Here is a 20,238-nt window from a genome sequence, read left to right as displayed (position 1 = left end):
GGCTGAAATATACAGATTCCAAGTAATGTTCAAGGCTTCCAACTGTTTTCACTCATCTGTGCAATAGTCTTGCAAGGATGGTTCTTGTTGTATGAATAGTCAGAGGTCAATAACTTTTAGCTGGCCTTAGCAGCCTAGTTCTCTTGCTGCTTCTGGACTGGCGTGGGGGCAAGTTCTTCACTGTGCCATCATTCTGCATCTCTGAGGGGGCTCCTCTGACCTGTTGAGGCAATCCTCTTGTCCCCAGGAGTGAACAGGGCTCTCACTGTTCCTCTAATATTTTCTGAGGGTCAGTGCAAAGTTGATGAAACCCTCCACTTTCTTTCCAAGCCTGATTTCTGATCATTCTAGTGGGTGTGTCTCACAGTGACTCAGGACAGGGCCTTCTCTGTAGTGGTGCCTCGATTGTGGAATTCCTTCCCCTGCAGGTGCAAAAGGCCACTATGCTGGTTCAAGAGGAGGGGAGGATGACCTTGCGTGTGAACCCAAGGTTCATCTGTGGGGTGGGAAGCTGTGGTTTTCCTTTTGTGTGAGTCAGGCCTGTGTGAGGGAAATATCAGTGGCCTCTCAAGTGTTCCCTAAACATTTTTTCCAAACTGCACAAACCCACTTAAAGGGCTCACTTTTGAATGATGCTTGAATGAACTGGCAGTTTTCTTACTGAGGCACTCAGAGGCCATTTGTTTCCAAAATTATAGAGCTGCAATTGTGCTGCTGCTGCCAGCTGAGGTGGTATATGCACCAGATTTGGGATTTCTCCTGTGATAGATAGAGGTGAGGCTGGATGGCTTCCAAAGTCCTCGCTCTGCAAAAGCCAGTCCCTTAACTGCATTTGTTCCCTGCTTAAACAATAACTTGCCTCTAAAAACAGTACCTGCAATCTGATTCTGTCACAGGTGTATTATACACGCAAGGAGCCCGCAGCCAGCTCAAAAAAAGACCAGCAGGCGATGCTCGCCGAATTCCGGGCCATGAGAGAACAGCAGGATGGCATAAGCACCAAGCTGGATACCGTGACCAGGTGTCAACATTTCTTCTGCTGAGTTTGTACTGTCTTGTAATGAGAGCCACTCTGCTCATTTTAGGTTTTGCAACATCTTCAACTTACCTGCATTTGCAAAGCTATAGGTAGGGTGGGGGCTGCATAGCAGGATTTGGCACCATGGTGAAGTGTGATGCTGAGTGCAAAAATAAGCAGAATCTGGGTAATTTACACACACTTTTCAGTGCCTTTTTCAACATTGTGGCTAGTAGCTTGTAGGTACCATGAAGCTTCTATCTGTGCTATGTTTTGAGCTTCACTTGTGTGCCATGTTATCTGTTTGCAGAGCTCAACTTAGGGCAGAGACCGAAATGTTCTGTTTAATTTCTGGGTAATTCAGAAGCATTAGTACTTTCACACTTGGCTGTTTCTCACTTGCATTTAGGCGGTTCTGAAGTGGCCGTTAGAAAGAGCCATTCTGTACCACTGGCATCTGTCTGTCTTGAGAGACAATGGAGTGTGCCTCCAGGGATGAAGTCAAACTGCTGGAGAACCTATAGCTCATTTCTAATAAGGGCATGCGAAGAATCCTGCTGGATCAGGCCTAAGACCCATCTTGTTCAGCATCATGTTCTCACAGTGGCTATCCAAATGCCTCTGAGAGACTCAGAATTGTGAGCAACTGATATTCAGAGGCCTGCTATTTCCGGTACTGGAAGCACACAGTTATCATGATAACATTATTTGTTCATGACTGATATACCAAATAAACTTATCCGCCATTAATTTGCCTAATCCCATTTTAAACCAGTCACATTTGTAGATGATCACTACATCTTGTGCTTAGCAGATTTCATAGTTTACGCACTGCATGAATAAATAATAGCTTTTTTTCTGTCTTGAAGGAAAGTGCCTTATATTGAACCATACACTTTCCCTCAGCTCTGTCTACACTGGCGTAGCCAACATGGTGCCCCCTAGATGCCCTATGCAGTGTAGGCCCAAGCTATCTGAAAAACCTTATTCCCTCATATAAACCTGCCCCGAACTCTAGATTTAGAGAGGCTGCTTCTAGGCTTTGAAGCTCTCTCCCCAAAGAAGCTAGACTGGCTCCCATGTTGTCCTTCCAGTGGTGGGGGAAGATGGTTTTATTCTGACAGTCTTTGGGGAGCTGTTTTTTTAAGGAAGTGTTTTTAACAGTGCTGTTGTGTTTTTATTATCTAAAAGATAATCATTAAAAGGTAACTAAGATCTTATAGAACTGAAACAATATAAAAACAAGTCTATTAAGAGTTACTTTGTAATGATTATCTTTTCTGTTTAGATTTTTTTTTTAATCTGTGTCATTGTGTCAGTCCCGGTTAGCAAAAGAATGTGAGATACAAATAAATGAAATAATAATTAATAATGGATATTTTTGACTACAGTTCCCAGCAGCCCCAGCAAGCATGGTCTAGTATTAAGGGATGATAGAAGTTGTGATCCAAACATCTGGAGGGGGCACCAACTTCTGCTTTAGAAGGGTACAGTACATATGCATGTCTAACCTTTGTGATTTCAACTTTATGCTGTTGAAGACCAGCTGGTTGAAATCAAACAAATTAATTGCACAGAAGGTGGAGAGCTTAAAAGCTTTTATTGCATAGGGTTTTTTTCTGGCATGGAAAGAGCTTTTAATCTCCCTGTCTTGCTTACCTGGCTCTCATGAAATCTTGGATGGCCCCATGAGATCTCACAGCCCAATAAGCTACCTTCCTTTGGTGTGCTGGCTCCAGAAGATTGCTTATGCATGGGCATTTCAAGTATATGTGTTTTTGCACACTATCCCTGGAATGCAGCCCCTGCAGAAGATGCAATTGTACTGTACCTTCCAACTCAAGGACTGGCTGAACAGCAAAGGAGGTGTATGTGAAATTCCCCAGAACCAACCCAGCAGGCCTGGCATGATGAGGAACAAGAGCTGGTTAACTCAAGGGTCGTCAGGATTGGCGGTCCAAGTACATAATCACTGTTTTTCTGACACATCAAGCTGAGGTTTTCCACTGAGTGCGGCAGCTGTGTCTACTATGCTTGTATGAAGTGGGTACATTGCCTTCCCACTTCTCATTTCTGGTTCTGTATCTAAAAAAGCAGCATGAAATGTCCCCTGACGTTGTGCCATCATAAGGCAGGTATGTGACCATCTTCCCCTCTTCCTTAGTTCTTCTTACCTCCCTCTGTGCCTGTTCTTTCAGGGACACCACCTCAGTCCTTGAGGGAATGGGTTCTCTGCAACAGAAGGAAGATCAGCAGCAGGACGTCTTATCTCAGGTACCAGAAAAAGACTTTGCTTTTCTCCTGATGTTCCAAAGCAGCCTTTGCCAACTAACTGTCCTCCTGATGTGTTTTGGACTATGGCTTCCATCAGTCCTGGTCAAATGGAAGTGGCATCTGGAGGGCAACACCCCTGTTTGCATAGGCTGCACTATGGCATACCAGAAGTAGATGAGTAAAGTACACAGAGATAGATGGTAATCTTTATGTCCTGTTAAGGCAGGGTAATTTAGGATAGTGGCTAAAGCTGAGCTGTGAATTTAGAAGTCCCCCCATTCAGAACTCTCCTAAATGCTCTAGGAGGATTATGCAAACCACTGCCTGGCTTGCCTCACCTCCATAATATGCAGTATGGGGATAATGCTTGTTTGCTTAAAAGTATTTATGTACCATTCAATATTTTCAAAAACCTAAACAGTGTACATGACACAATCTAAAACCAGTAAATCTGCAATATAAAAACAAAAACAGCTATTCAGAGGATTCAAACACACAAATATGCTTCCCTGTTCCATGCAGCTTGCATAAAATCATTAACAAATAAGGTAGTCTCTGCCTGCAGGCTTGCTATCTAAAAGACACAACACAAGAAGAAAAGGCAGGCAGACAAGATGGAGGAAGAGGAAAACTAGCACACTTGGGTCACTAGTCCTAAATGTTACTGAGTAATTACTGCAATGACTAGTCTGAATGGAGATGAGTGGAGATGGTCTTTCTTTGATGCACCCTGACGGAACTGCTTCTGCCAAGTGGCAGTTGAAGGGCGGGAAGTGTCCATGCTGGCTGCTGCATAGCAAATGCTTTTTCAAACTCAGGCCTTCTTCTGTAGCTTGCAAGCCTGAACATGGCAGGTGTGTCTTGATAGCTAACTCTCAGTTGGAACTGTCCCCTGACCCTGTGGCAATGGCTAAAAGGAATACATGGCTTCTAACATTCACTCACTCATTCATTCATTCTCTCTCTACCTCTTTGACTTCAGATCCTCCAGATCATTATGAATTGCATGTCTGAGACAGGCAGGCAGGATGCCCAAAGGAAAAGGTAATTCTTACTACTTTCTTCTCCTGTTGCCCAAAATGAACCTATAAAATAATTTGCCCTATTTAGTTGGGGAAAGAAGTCAAAGCTTGTATTTGCAGCATGCAGTGCTTTGGCCTCTGGAAAACGTCTTAGACAAGACCAGCAGAAAGGGGTTTGCCGAGGCACTAAGACCCCAGGTACCCTCAGTGGTGCTTCTTTGAAATATGGTACTTTCTGTTCATTTCACACTGTCACCACACTATTTAAAATATTGTGGCTTCATCTCTCTGATTTCTTATATCTTGTTTTGTGAAATACTTGTTGTGGGTGTGTATGGAGATACTTAGTGTTTAAGCTGTTTAGGGATGCTTTAGATACTGTGGCTTTCTTGCTTACCTGGAAAAGTCACATGAAGCTGCCTTATACCGAGTTAGACCATAGACCAATATTTCCTATACGTTGACTGGCAGCAGCTCTCTGAGTTGTTCCCCACAAACTCAAGCCCTCCTACCTGAGAATATTTTAACAGGAGATGCTACAGATTGAACCTGGGCCCTCCTTCAAGAAATGTGTGTGCCTCACCACTAAGAAGCTCCTTCCCCCATGGTCCATGTTCACCTGTTACATCCTTGTCCTTTTCTCTGTATGTCCTCACCTTTTATAGATGCTTGGGGAGCCATAGCTCGCAAGAGCTTGCTATTTTTACTTGGAGTGTTTGTGCCTGGTTCTTCAGCCCAAAAAGCTTCCAGAGTGGCTTACATATAATCAAAACAGGACAGTCCCCACCCGAAGACTTATGATCTTAAAACAACAACAACCCCGACAACATAGAAGGGAAAAGGGAAGGTGGGGCAGAGAAGAAAACCAAAACTCAAACACCGATTTCTAAACAATTGTTCCTATAATGCCCAACTGGCACAGTTGAGGACCAGCAGGTGTCTGGTGGAACTGGGCCTCCAGCAAAGCTGACTGAGTGAGCTTCCTGCTTTCCTTCTCTCTCCCCACTGAGGTAGCCTGATGGAAGGGCTGCCCACAGTTGAGGGATGAGGGAAAGGAAGGCCGGAGGCGCTGGCCTGTCAAAAAAAGAAAAAAGAAAAGAAAAAAGCTTGGTAGGAAATTACGCATTTTAAATAAATTCACAAGACTGGCTTTCAGATTTTACTGTAGAAATCATACACGACAGAAAGCCTTTATGAAGATACTTTATCAGTCATCATAATATGATTGATATTAACAATACAGTGGTAAGTAGTAAAGGGATCTCCCATGCTGCAAAAGAGGGTAAAATCTTGAGCAAGTGGATAAGATTTAGGCCAACCTATCTGTACTTCTGGCTTTGCCTCCTTCATTTCTTCTGCAGGTAAGGATTGCCTTATGTGGAAGACAAGATGAATTTTTGAATTAGATGTTTTGGCCCCTCATATCTTTCTAAGCATGTCATAAGAATTTGGTTATTTGTGTGTGTGTGTGTGTGTGTTTCTCTCTCACTCACTCAGACCTCAGAATGATGCTTCGGAAGCCCCTCGTCCAAAGAACAGCCGTCCACAGGCTCGCAGTGCTATGGAGGATCGTGAAACAGTAAGCTTTTTAAAAAATAAAATAATAATTCTCCTGTTTTACTTTGTGTACAATAGCCCAGGTAAAAGATTTAACCAGTATGACACTAATCAGACATTTTATTTATTTCATAAGATTTATACACCTGCTTGATGGTTGCGGGGGTGGGGGTAGGGAGAGAACATCAAGAGAAAATTAAAAATATCGTCTGTAAAAAAGCACTTAAAACCTTCAAAGATTAAAATAAGCTAAAAGCAGATTAAAACATATATCAACATTCTGTATGTCTGGGTATGCTTGCCTAAACAAAAATGTTTTTAGCAGGCAGGCTGAAAAGAATACAGTCATACCTCGGAAGTTGAACGGAATCTGTTCCGGAAGTCCGTTCGAATTCCAAAATGTTCAGAAACCAAGGCGTGCCTTCCGATTTGCTGCAGGAAGCTCCTGCAGCCAATCAGAAACTGCAGAAGCCCCGCTCTGGGCATTCGGGTTCCAAAGAACGTTCGCAAACTGGAACACTCACTTCCGAGTTTGTGGCGTTCAGGAGCCAAAATGTTTGAGTCACAAGGTGTTCAGGATCCAAGGTACAACTGTACAGTGAAGGCACCTGCCTGATGTTAGTAGGGAGTTCTAGAGTGTAGGTGTTGTCACACTAACACATCAGTTTCTTACTCTTGTCTCTTGCAGGCAGCTCTTCCAGGACACAGTGCAGACTGCAGAAACTTGATTGTGACCCGTAACAACATGGAGGGTGAAGCAGGGGGTGCTGCTGGTGCAAATAATGGGCAGGCTGTAGTGCATGAGCCCGATGGGACTGGGTGAGTGTTATGTACTGAAGTTCTCTCTTTTTTTTTATTATAATATTTTTTATTAATTTTCCAATTTTTAACACAAAACAACAACAACACACAAACATCAACAAATACAAACACATACAAAGATATCATTTCTTAACCTCATTTTCATAAGCCTCCTTTCTCGGACTTCCCCATACCTCACCCTTTTTGCATCCTTATTTTAGTTATGTACTGAAGATCTCACCCTGGGCCAGGAGGGGGGATACTGTAGATAGTTCAGGTCCACATATGCAAATAAGGAATCGAAAGTGACTTTCAGTGATTGGATAGTTACAGAAAATGGTTACTGTTGCGTTCTAGTGGAGCTCTATATAAGCAGGCTGGCTGAACCCTTCAGTTCAGTTCTGTTCTGGCCTGTGAATAAACAAGAGCTGTTTGAAGAATCGCTGTGTCGTCTGATATGTTCACCCACAACTTAACAGTGAGGATGCAGAATTCAAAATGTGCATTGTGGTTTAGACAGGTAGGTAGGTTGGCTGGCTGTTTCTCAGTAAACAATTCAGAGGCTGAAGACGGTGCTGCAACCCTTTTTGCTTTGGGTGATATATGCATAGAGTGTCTCTCTTTGGCTGACTGCTTGGAAACCCCAAAATGCCAATAAATTGATACATGTTTCCCTGCCTCCCAAAGATTTGATTGTTGCTTCTTGCGTGTAAGTGAAAACAATCAATATTCAGCAATCCTACCTAGAAGCCGCAAACATCTATTTAATTACATTTAACTTTACAGTCATTTTAGCTTTTAAACGAAGGCATCATTCCATAAGTTGCTGTGTGTTCTCGGAGGCCCTAAACCACATTCTGTCAGTGTTGCATATGCAGTGCTTTTTTTCTGGGGGGACGCACACCCCTAAACATTTTGTGAATCTAAGTTTGGCCTCATTGAGGGGCAGTATTTCATTATGCGTAGGAAAATGAGAGCACCCCTAAACATTTTTTTAAAAGAAAAGCAGCACTGTGCATATATGTAAAGAGAAGTATGCCAGGTTGATTGAAAAGTATTGATTTTCTTGTCTGTTTCACTCTTTCAAACATGGGTTGTCAGTTTTTCTGTTAATGTTAAGTACGAAAGTTGTGGAGTGTTTTATTTTGGCAGAATACTGTACTTTCTAGTCACTTCTTCTTTAAAAGAAGCTAGTAGAGCTGGCAAAGTGTGCAAGGAAATGAGTAAGTACAAAACTGACTGGGTTTTGCTTGAACAAAGCTTGGAAAGATCCTAAACAGAGTCTTCCCCTGTGTTGGAGATCCTTGTAACTGGAGATGCTGAGTACTGAATCAGGGGGCTCTCTGCATGGAACCCTGTGCTTTGGTGCTAGGTTAAGTACCAACCTCCTAAGATTACACTTGTTGTTGTTGTATAGTCGTGTCTGACTCTTTGTGACCCCATGGACCAGAGCACGCCAGGCACTCCTGTCTTCCACTGCCTCCCGCAGTTTGGTCAAACTCATGTTCGTAGCTTCAAGAACACTGTCCAACCATCTCGTCCTCTGTCGTCCCCTTCTCCTTGTACCCTCCATCTTTCCCAACATCAGGGTCTTTTCCAGGGAGTCTTCTCTTCTCAAAGTATTGGAGTCTCAGCTTCAGGATCTGTCCTTCCAGTGAGCGCTCAGGGCTGATTTCCTCAAGAATGGATAGGTTTGATCTTCTTGCAGTCCATGGGACTCTCAGGAGTCTCCTCCAAGCACCATAATTCAAAAGCATCAATTCTTCGGCGATCAGCCTTCTTTATGTTTTTTTTTTAAATAATATTTATTAATGTTTTGAAAGTTACAGAAAGAAAAAGAATTAAACATAACAAAACCATACAATACAACCCAAAAACAAAAATATTACATATACATAACAAAAATAAAACAAAAACAGTTAAAAAAAAAAAGAAAAAAGAAACACAACCAATACTTTCAATGTTATTAACTTTCTTTTGCTTGTTTCAACGACCTCCTCACACCTCCCTTTTTTGTATTCCACTTCGATTATTTGTTTCAGCAAATCCTTTCCATCTTCCTCAAACTTCTGTCCTATCATTTAACTTAACAAATTCTAACATTATTTTTTCCTAATCCAATTACAATCTATTATACTTAATTCTTTATGACATTTCTGCTGAAGCCATGTAACTTCATTCCAACATCTTTCTAACATTCCTTAATTTTACAATATTTCTGTAGATAATCTTTAAATTTCTTCCAATCTTCTTCCACCGACTCTTCTCCCTGGTCTCGGATTCTGCCATTGCCTTCTTTATGTTCCAGCTCTCACTTCCGTACAACACTACTGGGAATACCATAGCTTTAACTATACGGACCTTTGTTGGCAAGGTGATATCTCTGCTTTATAAGATGCTGTCTAGGTTTGTCATTGCTTTTCTCCCAAGAAGCAGGCGTCTTTTAATTTCGTGGCTGCTGTCACCATCTGCAGTGATCATGCAGCACAAGAAAGTAAAATCTCTCACTGCCTCCATTTCTTCCCCTTCTATTTGCCAGGAGGTGATGGGCCCAGTGGCCATGATCTTCATTTTTTTGATGTTGAGCTTCAGACCATATTTTGCGCTCTCCTCTTTCACCCTCAATAAAAGTTTCTTTAATTCCTCCTCACTTTCTGCCATCAAGGTTGTGCCACCTGCATATCTGAGGTTGTTGATATTTCTTCCAGCAATCTTAATTCCGGCTAGGGATTCATCCAGCCCAGCCTTTCGCATGATGAATTCTGCATATAAGTTAAATAAGCAGGGAGATAATATACAGCCTTGTCGTACTCCTTTCCCAATTTTGAACCAATCAGTTGTTCCATATCCAGTTCTAACTGCAGCTTCTTGTTCCACATAGAGATTTCTCAGCAGACTGATGAGGTGATCAGGCACTCCCATTTCTTTAAGAACTTGCCATAGTTTGCTGTGGTCGACACAGTCAAAGGCTTTTGCATAGTCAATGAAGCAGAAGTAGATGTCTTTCTGGTGCTCCCTAGCTTTTTCCATAATCCAGCGCATGTTTGCAATTTGGTCTCTGGTTCCTGTGCCTCTTCTAAATCCAGCTTGCACTTCTGGGAGTCCTCGGTCCACATACTGCTTGAGCCTACCTTGTAGAATAACCTTGCTAGCGCGTGAAATGAGTGCAATTGTGCGGTAGTTGGAGCATTCTTTGGCACTGCCCTTCTTTGGGATTGGGATGTAGACTGATCTTCTCCAATCCTCTGGCCACTGCTGAGTTTTCCAAACTTGCTGGCATATTGAGTGTAGCACCTTAACAGCATCATCTTTTAAAATTTTAAATAGTTCAGCTGGAATACCATCACTTCCACTGGCCTTGTTATTTGCAGTGCTTTCTAAGGCCCATTTGACTTGTATAAACTAGTACAGAGTTCATGAATGGAGAAACCAGTTACTGAGCTGAAGTTACTGAAAATACAGACATGTGGGGGATATTCAGTGTGAATGAACAAGTGGCTGCCAGCGAATGGAAGCACTTCCTCATAATTAATCTGTTTCTTTCAGTGAGTTCCATAGATTTGGTCATAGCCACTAGGCTCAATTCCTTGTTGAAAGTATTAAGTTACCCCCTGGCAGCCAGCAATGTGGTGTTTACATTCAGAAGCCTCAGGAAAGTGTCGATGCTGTGGCACAACAGGGGCTGGAGATAATCATTTTAGGAGGCCTGTGGATTTTCCATGGGGTATCAAGTTAATGGGCCAGCGGTCTTAGCATGGCATTTATGTTGTGGCTTGCTTAGGGTTATAGTTAGCTTTGTATAAAATGAAATAGAAGTGGTGGTGTGTTGCTTTGACTATATTATATGCTAAGAAAAAGAAGCAAGGGCACTGGATTCTCATCTTGTGCCTGTGGCATGTCCCTTAGGGAGGCCCAAGTGCCTGCAACAGGAGACACTCCTGCCAATAGCAGACTTCAGACTGTGGACACTCCACCCCAGACCAAGGCAAAAAAGAGAGCTTCTGTGAAGCCGCTTAACACCTTGGCGGCCCATGTCAAGGCAAAAAAGACCAAGATCAAGGCAAAAAAGAGAGGTTCTGTGAAGCTGATTGACACCTTGACGGCCCATGTCCGTGGAAAACAAGCACGGCTCATCACTTCTCTTGACAGGTGCACCTAGTTTCATGGGGGCCAGTCTGATTCCTTGAGTTGGTAAATCAGCTAGCCCAGAAGTTTCCAAAGTGGGTGGTATCCCCTCCTCGTAGGTGGTGGGATTACCTAGGCAGGTGCTAAGAGGCAGGTGGTTACTAGAGGTGTCAGTAGTTTTCAAACCTTGAAAAACTGGTGTCACTGGATCAAATTCATCAATTTTGTTGAATTAAACTAAATAGTTTCAATTGAACTTTGAATAAATATGCAATTAATTGTTCCTGTTTTGAGTTTTATTGAGTTTTAGCTTCCTTATTGGGTTACGCAAAGCAGTATTCTGAGCGATGCTTTACGTAGGTTGGGGGGCTCTGGGGATGAGTTTATGGAACCAAGGGGGCAGTTGCCAGGGAAAGTTTGAAATGCCAGACCAGTGGTTCCCAAAGAATGATTCATTAGTGGCCTTGGGTGATCATCTAATGCAGGGATGAGCTGACTTCAAGGGCTCATCCACACTTTCGTATATGCCATGATATCTAGGTCCATGATTTGTAGGTGTGTTTGCTGCTGAACAAGAAGAAACATCAATTGGGTTTTCTGTGGATTGGTGTTTGTTCCACTTCAGTGATAAGCAACAGGTTTTCTCAGGGAAAGCACTGAGGCAAGAAGAAAACCGCTCAGACCAGTCCTACAAATAAGGGGCCTGTGCCTGGAAATCATGGCACAAATGGAAGTGTGAGTAAGCTAAAGGTCTTGCATGATCAAGTCCCCTCTTCTCTCCCATCAGGTTTCAATACCACTGTTCCACCTGTGTGTTAAATTTACAAAGCAGAAGTCAAGTGCCCCTTCAATATCTTTTCACAGTTAAGGCATAATTCAACCAGGGTTAAGTGATGCTGTGTATGTGTGCTTGCTTAAGAGCAGCCTGCCTTAATGTGGTGCCCTGCAGAGCAGCCAGCACAGGTTGGGAGAGACTGCCTGAAAACATGAAGAAGTGCCTTTCTGAGATCACATTTAAGCTGAGTCCTCTTGGCAAAAATCCCAGCTTTGTTGCTGACCCATAGCTAAGTTCATATGGATCTACATATTACAAAGCAGGTTCTCAACCACTGAGCTGTGGCTCTACCCATCAAAGCTAACCTTTGCACCTATTTTTATTGTTAAGGCTGTTTGGGAAAGGGCCATAGCCTACTGGTAGAGCATTGGCTTTGCATGCAGAAGGTCCCCAAGTTCAATCCCCAATGGTGGCTCCAAGTAAGGCTGAGAGAGATTTCCTGTCTGAAACTCTGGAGAGCCACTTCCAGTCAGTGTAGACAACACTGAGCTGCATGGACCAATTTGATTTAAGGCAAACTACCCGTGTTCTTTTGTTTTCTATTGGAAGGTGGGACATAAGCACTTTATTTAAAACAACAACAACCCTGCTACTCCACATTCCTGCCACTGAATCAAAAGATCATAGAAGTGCAGAGTTGGAAGGGACCCCCAAGGCTCATCCAGTCTAACCCCCTGAAATGCAGGAATCACAGCTAAAGCACCCCTGACAGATGACCATCCAACCTCTGTTCCAAAACCTCCAAGAAAGGAGAGCCCACCACATTCTAAGGGAATTCATTCCACCATGAAACAGCTCTTTGATCAGGCTGCTTCTTTCCTTTGGCTTCTCCCATGAATGTGGCAACGCTTGCCTTTTTTCTTCTACCTATTGTTTAATTTTAGACTTTCTCCTTTTCTTCATAGAGAGGAGGGTCAAGACTTCTTGAATTTATTAATATCAAACACTGTGACGATTGATACGCAGCTGAGTTACAAGGAGCAAAACGATCTCTCAGAAATACTTTCTAAGGTAAGTTCATCTTCATGTGGGCAAGTTCCTAGATTTGTAATAGCGGCACTCATTCATGCAACAAAGGACGAAAACAGCATTTGTGGATTTTAAAAAGTGGTTTGCCATTGTACTGCCATCTCGGTTGTGAGTCTTGGGGGAGGGCAAGGTCCTGACTAACTGCAGATTTGAAAGCTGAGGCAGCTGAATAGATCTTTGGGTTGGGGTACTTGGCTGGTTTCAGTTTTGTTATAATACACCCATTGTCTAAAACGTTTTAAATAGTTTTGAACTGTTTTTGTCTTGCATGTTTATTGTTTTTTTGTGGAATATACCTGGGGAGAGAGGATCTAGGAACAGCAGCCCCATCACAGTGGTTCAGGGTAGGGGGAGGAATGATGTAGGAGCTGGGGTGGGCAGGGTAAAAGGCACACGGCACAGGCAGTTGGTGACTCTGCCATGTGCCAGTTCCTCTTTGAACTCGAGGACTTATCTTTTCGGCCAGCCATCAGGTCTGTGGCTGCTGGTGCTGAATGCAAAGTTGGCTCGGAGTGAGACCATCCTCATCCATTGTTCCACTGTGGATGTGGAGGCTCGTCTACATGATATAATTGAGACCTGGGTGGGTGAGCAGGGTGGAGTTGGTCTCACCCTGTTGTGCTTACCCGGATACTTGGTGCAGCATCAGGGCAGACTTGAGGGTCAGGGAAGGGGGTGTTGCTGTGATCTATAGAAATTCTCTCTCTCTCTCCAGTGTCTCTGTCCAGTGGGGCAGGGATCAAGAATGTGTGTTCCCTGGCATTGGGCAATCACAACAGATTAGGGATTCTGCTGGTTTACTGCCCACCTCGCTGCCAAGCAATCTCCCTGCCTGAGCTGACAGAGCTGGTCTCAGTGTTGAGGACCCCCAGACTGGTGATTCTGGTGAACTTCAACATCCATGCTGAGGTGACTGGCTCTGGAGTGGCTCAGGACCTCATGGCTGCCACGATGATCATGGGGCTGTCCCAACAAGTCACCAGCCCAACACTTGTGGCAGGCCACATTCTGGGCCTTGTATTCTCAACTGGGCAGGAAGAGGGTGATTTGAAGGTGGGGGACATTGACATCAGTCCCTTGTCATGGTCAGATCCTGTTGAGGTTTAGGCTGTCAGCATCTTTCCCCCTCCTCTGAGGCGAGGGTCCTGCATGAATGGTCCACCCTCAAAGGCTGATGGACCCAATGAGTTTCCAGAAGGCTCTGGGAGATTTTCTGGCTGATATGACTGACTCTCCTGTTGAAGCCCTGGCCCACCTCTCGAACATCCAAATGACAATTGACAGAATTGCCCCTGGGACCCTTTTCCACTTCATGGTATACTCTTGGCTCCATGGTATACTCCAAAGCTTAGGACGAGGAAACAAGTGAGGCAGCCTGAACACAAGTGGAGGGAAGATCTGGTTGAATGCAGTTGAACACGGGTGAGGGCTCATCATCAAGCCTACCTAGCAGCAGTGAAGGCAGCAAAGAGGGCATATTTTGCTGCCTCGATTGCATCCTCACTATGTCGTCTGGCAGGGCTTTTCCTGGTAGCATGGCGCCTCATTACAATCTGAACCAAAGGAGATGGTGTAACTAACGGTAGCTCACTATGACTTGTTTGCAAATCATTTTGTGGATAAAATCGCTTGCATCCACTGTGATCTTGACTCCACTGTTATAGCAGATCAATCTCATGGGGTGTCTAGACCTGTTGGATGAGTTTCAGTTAGTAAGGCTCAAGGATGTGGACAAGGTGCTTGGATCAGTCAGGGTGATAACTTGCACTTTGTACCCTTGCCCCTCTTTGCTGTTAAAAACTAGCAGGGTGGGGACAGCAGTCTGGGCAAGGGATGTGGTTAATGCCTCCCTGTGAGAGGGGCTGGCAGTGACAAAGCCACACCTCAAGAAACCCTCCCTGGATTTGGAAAATCTAAGTACCGTGTTTTTCGCTCTATAGGACGCACTTTTCCCCCTCCAAAAATTAAGGGGAAATGTGTGTGCGTCCTATGGAGCGGATGCAGGCTCCTTGGCTTCAGCGATAGCAACGCGAAGCCTCCGAAGCGCAGAGGGAGCGCTCCCTCCGTGCTCCGGAGGCTTCCCGTTGCTTTCGCTGAAGCCTGGAGAGCCAGAGGGGTCGATGCGCACCGACCCCTCTCACTCTTCAGGCTTCAGGGATAGCTGCCTGAAGCCTTTGGAGCGCAGCGCGAGTTCCCGCTGCACTCCGCAGGCTTCAGGTTCCTTTCGCTGAAGCCAGGAGAGTCGTGCTCTCCCGGCTTCAGCAAAGGAACCCGAAGCCTCCGGAGCGCAGTGGTAGCTCACGCTGCGCTCCGAAGGCTTCAGGGATAGCCGGAGGCTTCGGGTTCCTTTTGCTGAAGCCAGAAGTGCAAGACTCTCCCGGATTCAGCAGAGAGGGAGAGCTGCGCGGCGCTCTTTCAGCCAAGTGGGAGGAAAAATGGAAGGGGCTCTATTTCTCCTGCCGCTTTGCTGAAGGGGCGCTGAGCAGAGAGAGGGAGAATTTTTTTTTATGTTCTCCCCTCTTAAACAAGGTGCGTCCTATGGTCAGGTGTGTCCTATAGAGCGAAAAATACGGTAACTACCAGCCAGTTGCTTATCTCCTCTTCTTGGGGAGAACAGGATGCTGGACTGGACTGGCTTAATCCAGCAGGCTCTTCTGATGTTCTTATGTTCTATGTGAGAATCAGGAGAAAGATAGTATTTGTCATCTTTAGTTCCCCTATTTAAAGTCTCTTGCCTGATTGGTTGTCAGGGGGAACCTTACTTGAGTTTATCAAAAGTCTATTTTCTTGGTTTGTGCTTTCAGACCTTTATCCCTGAGATTCAGGATCAGAATGTGGACTCTGCAGGAGCTCTAGACTATACTTTGGAAAACATAAGCGGCAGAGGCTTTTTCACTGACTGGCAGAGAGATGTGGGGCAGTGCTATGGGGAGAGGTGGCTCTGAGTTCACAGTCACTTTTTTTGTCTCTTTTGGGGCAGCAAAATTACCTGGACTCAGTGGCCCTATCCCAACAGGTTTGCCAGATAGATAGAACAGTAGGAATAGTAATTGTGAGGGGAAAGCTCTTGGGCAGGGGTCAGCAAACTTTTTCAGCAGGGGGCCGGTCCACTGTCCCTCAGACCTTGTGGGGGGCCGGACTATATTTGGGAGGGGGGAATGAACACATTCCTGTGCCCCACAAATAACCGAAAGATGCATTTTAAATAAAAACGCACATTCTACTTATGTAAAAACACCAGGCAGACCCCACAAATAACCAAGAGATGCATTTTAAATAAAAGGACACATTCTACTCATGTAAAAACACCAGGCAGGCCCATAGCTGTCAACCGTCCCTTATTTGGCAGGAAACTCCCTTATCCTAGCACTGTGTCCCGCTGCTGTCCCTTATTGATGATGTCCCTTAAATTTACCGGGTTTCATGCTCACCCGGCTCGGGAGGGAAGCTGCGGCTTGGGGTCCTCCACCACGAGAGAGAGAACGCGCACGAGCTGCCGCGTCTCCATATCGGTGCATAGTGAGGAGACGGGTGGTGGCAGGCGGGCAGGCAGCCCCTCTCTTGTGAGACTTCCACCGCACTGCCTGAGGGAGGAGGAAGAGGAGGGCATGGGGAGGGATGCAGAAGGGCGCCGCTTCAGTGGGCGCTGCAACCGCCTCATGCCAGGCTGGCGGGTGGTGTGGGCGAGAGTCTCTCTCCCTCCCTCCCTCCCTCTCTCTCTTGGGTGGGGAAGGGCCGATGGAAGGCCTCACACCAGGACGACGGCAGCCCCGACGTCCTGCTTAGCATACCCTCCAACCAGTGCAGCATCTTACTGTAGTGATTTCCCTCTCTGCATCCCTTTCATAAATCATTTGTCCATCCATAGTTCAAATTTTTACTACAAGTTTTCTGCCAATCCTACCAATGTATGTAACTCTTTACAATAGCTTTTCAACTAAATTATAAACTTTCCCCATTCTTTATTAAAGGGGTCCTCTTCCTGGTTTCTAATTCTGCCTGTAAGCTTTGCCATCTCAACGTCGTTCATCAGTTTTGTCTGCCACTCTTCTTTAGTCAGAGTTGTAGACCCTTAGGATAATCTAGTCCAACCCCCTGCAAAACACAGTCAGTTGCAGCAAAAGCAGCATGGCTCTATCAGTGCCAGACTTCTGTATAAGCTAAGCAAAATCCCTTATTTTGGCTGCTGATCCATTATTTTCGAGGCTGCTGGTCCCTTATTTTCAAATCTGTAAGTTGACAGCTATGGGCAGGCCCCACAAATAACCCAGGGATGCATTTGAAATAAAAGGACACAATCTACTCATGTAAAAACATGCTGATTCCCAGACCGTCCACAGGACTGAGAAGGTGATTGGGCCAAATCCGAACCCGGACCTTAGTTTGCCTACCCATGCACTTGGGCATGTGGCAAATGCAGTCTTTTTCTGGAGTTTCTATAGGACCTGCCTGCTCTACGCAGCTCTGCCTTAATTCTCACAGCTTCCAAAGAAGGAACTTAAACAGGGATGGAAGGCCACATTTTCTGTTTTAAAAAAGATATTCCATATCTGCCAGAAGAAAGGAGCAAAACAGGCATGTAGCTAAGTACCTGAAAAACAGAGATAGTCTGACCTGCCCATCTCTAAAACCCAGATAACTGTCATTTGAACAGAATGCAGTGGTGCCCCGCAAGACGAATGCCTCGCAAGACGAAAAACCCGCTAGACGAAAGGGTTTTCCGTTTTTCGAGGCGCTTCGCAAGACGAATTTCCCTATGGGCTTGCTTCGCAAGACGAAAACGTCTTGCGAGTCTTGTGATTTTTTTCGCTCCCCCCCCCTTTTTCTAAGCCGCTAAACCGCTAATTGCCGTTTTGCTGCTAATAGCCGCTAAGGCGCTAATAGCGCTAATCCGCTAAGCCGCTAATAGGGTTCCTTTGCAAGACGAAAAAACCGCAAGACGAAGAGACTCGCGGAACGGATTCTTTTCGTCTTGCGAGGCACCACTGTGGTTGGGGTTCTTCCCCACCCCCTCCCCAAAGGCAGTTTTCTGAAGAAGTCACAGGAGTTGAGCTGCTTCAAAGTGCTTTAAAACCTTGATTTCATCCGGACAGAAAACCTCCATTTCTGAAAGAATTGCAATCAGCGTGCGTGTGAGGAGAAGGCCCTCCTATACCTGAATGCTTCTCAAGGATTATGAAAAGTCCAAAAAGCTACTCCCCAGCCCCCAACTTTCAATAGATTCTCCCCCACCAACCTGCCCACCACCTCTGCCCAAGAAAATGTCACTCTCCTGTAATGGAGGAAGGGGATCCTGTGTGGTGGTTTTCCTCCCACCTTAGAGAGGGAACTACTCCAGGGATTAGCCATAGGTACAGAAAACCTATCATGGTAGCTACAAACTTCTGATTTTCTCTTTAGCCTTTAAGTGGCACCAAATAGTTTTCTTCAGATTGCTGAGTGGCTTAAGGATGCTTACCAAGCTAGACTGATTATGAGGGGGCGGGGGCGGGCGGGTGATGTGGTGATTCTTTTGACTGGCCTTGAGTTGCTTTAGCAATTGCCTTTCTCGTGAGCATATCTGATAGGCTGGGAGATTAGATGAACCTTCTGGTGAATTTTGTTGCCATTGGCAGCAGCTCAAGTGCAGTATTCCTGGCCGAGGCCCCTTCACCTACTCATATGCGTTACCAGTTTGTGGTATCAGCTCTGTGCAAATTTTGAGACAAGCTCATCTGCTGTTTGAGCTCCCTGGCTTCGCTTAGAAGCAAATAGGACAGCATTTTTTTAGGGGTCTCCTAATGAGTCCAAACCTTTAAAAAAAAAAAAGTTTAGATTAAAAAGTTTAGATTCAATAAAGACAGAAATTATTCTTTATTCATAAAGATAAAAAGCAAAGCCAGAGACTTACACACATTTAACTTGTGCACATTCAGCTGGTCCCTTCCAACTCTACAGTTCTTTGGTTCTGTGATTTAAATGCACAGCAATAAAAAATGAAAATTAAAAGCCAGAGGTTCCAGGATAAATAGCATCCAACCACCACTGGGTTTTTACTGTACACGATTTTGGCTTTAGGCGTGATCCCCAGAATGTAACCCCTGCGTAAGTTTCAGAGAGGCTTCACTCAAAATATTACAGCAGATTGAACATTGTCATTAAACATATTAATCCAAAACATTAACACCCCCCCCCAATATTTCCAGAAACCTGTTAGGCTGATTCTAACATATTCTTTTATAATAAGTTAACTCAATAATTGCTAATATATTCCATATTTTTTCAATCCATCCACATATTGTAGGAGATGTACTGCCCGCCCCCCATTATTATTATTAGTTTTCATAATCTTAGTAGAAGTTATAAGACATAATACTGATTATTGATCATTTTCCAGGATAGCATGCTTTAGATAGGTCAAACAGAACTATTTTAGATTCCAAGGGTATAAGGATATCCTAACATGTCAGAAATATTATCCCAAACAGATTTTTAAAATATCCAGACCATCACATTGGTTCTTCATTTGAAGCGTCTGTACCTCTTTCTACAAATCAGATTGGGTGGGGAATGTTAAGTTCTTTCATCCTGCACATGGGATGGACATTCTGTCATGGACCATTACAGAACAGGGAGGCTGGGTCTACTCCTAGGTCAGGGAAAAGGAGCTCAGTGGATGAAGAATGATCCCTGATAACTTCAAGGCATTTCCCCCCACCACAGTTCACCCTTAAGTACATCCACTTTATGTCCTGTTTTCCTAAACTCTGTCTAACTTCCCTTCAATATTAGTTAGGGGTCCAGTACAGTGGTACCTCGGGTTACAGACACTTCAGGTTACATACGCTTCAGGTTACAGACTCCACTAACCCAGAAATAATAGGTAAAGGTAAAGGTACCCCTGCCCGTACGGGCCAGTCTTGACAGACTCTGGGGTTGTGCGCCCATCTCACTTAAGAGGCCAGGGGCCAGTGCTGTCCGGAGACACTTCCGGGTCACGTGGCCAGCGCGACATCGCTGCTCTGGCGAGCCAGAGCTGCACACGGAAACGCTGTTTACCTTCCCGCTGGTAAGCGGTCCCTATTTATCTACTTGCACCCGGAGGTGCTTTCGAACTGCTAGGTTGGCAGGCGCTGGGACCGAGCAGCGGGAGCGCACCCCGCCGCAGGGATTCGAACCGCCGACCTTTCGATCGGCAAGTCCTAGGCGCTGAGGCATTAACCCACAGCGCCACCTGCGTCCCTAACCCAGAAATAATACCTCGGGTTAAAAACTTTGCTTCAGGATGAGAACAGAAATCGTGCTCCAGCGGCATGGCGGCAGCAGGAAGCCCCATTAGCTAAAGTGGTGCTTCAGGTTAGAACAATTTCAGGTTAAGAACAGACCTCTGGAACGAATTAAGTACTTAACCCAAGGCACCACTGTACTTTAAAGCCTCCTGTGTTATACTGCAAGCATCTGCCTTTGACTCCTTGAGAAGTTTTCCTCCTTTCTCTCTCCCCCTGCCTAGCTTCCCCCCCGCCTCCATTTCTGGGCCTGCCAGAGGTAAAGCTCTTCTGTGTATTTAGATAGACAGTGGGGAATATCTCTTCCCCAAT

At 45.0% G+C, this 20,238-nt stretch overlaps 1 protein-coding gene across 2 annotated transcripts in view; it reads left to right on the top strand.

The window, feature by feature from the left end:
• The first annotated feature begins 908 nt into the window (after positions 1-908).
• The window catches only part of LOC307207519 (uncharacterized protein), a 28,860-nt gene continuing 9,530 nt past the window's right edge, over positions 909-20,238 (top strand). The window contains exons 1-7 of one of the 2 annotated variants that reach the window (XM_079961505.1): positions 909-1,021; positions 3,217-3,292; positions 4,275-4,336; positions 5,812-5,893; positions 6,560-6,690; positions 12,538-12,643; positions 15,466-15,653. In XM_079961505.1, coding sequence (XP_079817631.1) covers positions 951-1,021; positions 3,217-3,292; positions 4,275-4,336; positions 5,812-5,893; positions 6,560-6,690; positions 12,538-12,643; positions 15,466-15,606 — 669 coding nt within the window. In that variant the 5' untranslated portion in view covers positions 909-950 and the 3' untranslated portion in view covers positions 15,607-15,653. Of the gene's footprint in view, positions 1,022-3,216; positions 3,293-4,274; positions 4,337-5,811; positions 5,894-6,559; positions 6,691-12,537; positions 12,644-15,465; positions 15,654-20,238 lie in introns of those variants that run through there. The other variant, XM_079961504.1, reaches the window with a different exon arrangement.

This window comes from Podarcis cretensis, assembly GCF_951804945.1.
Source record: "Podarcis cretensis genome assembly, chromosome: Z".
Lineage (NCBI taxonomy): Eukaryota > Metazoa > Chordata > Lepidosauria > Squamata > Lacertidae > Podarcis > Podarcis cretensis.
This window is presented reverse-complemented; position numbering and strand designations above follow the sequence as displayed.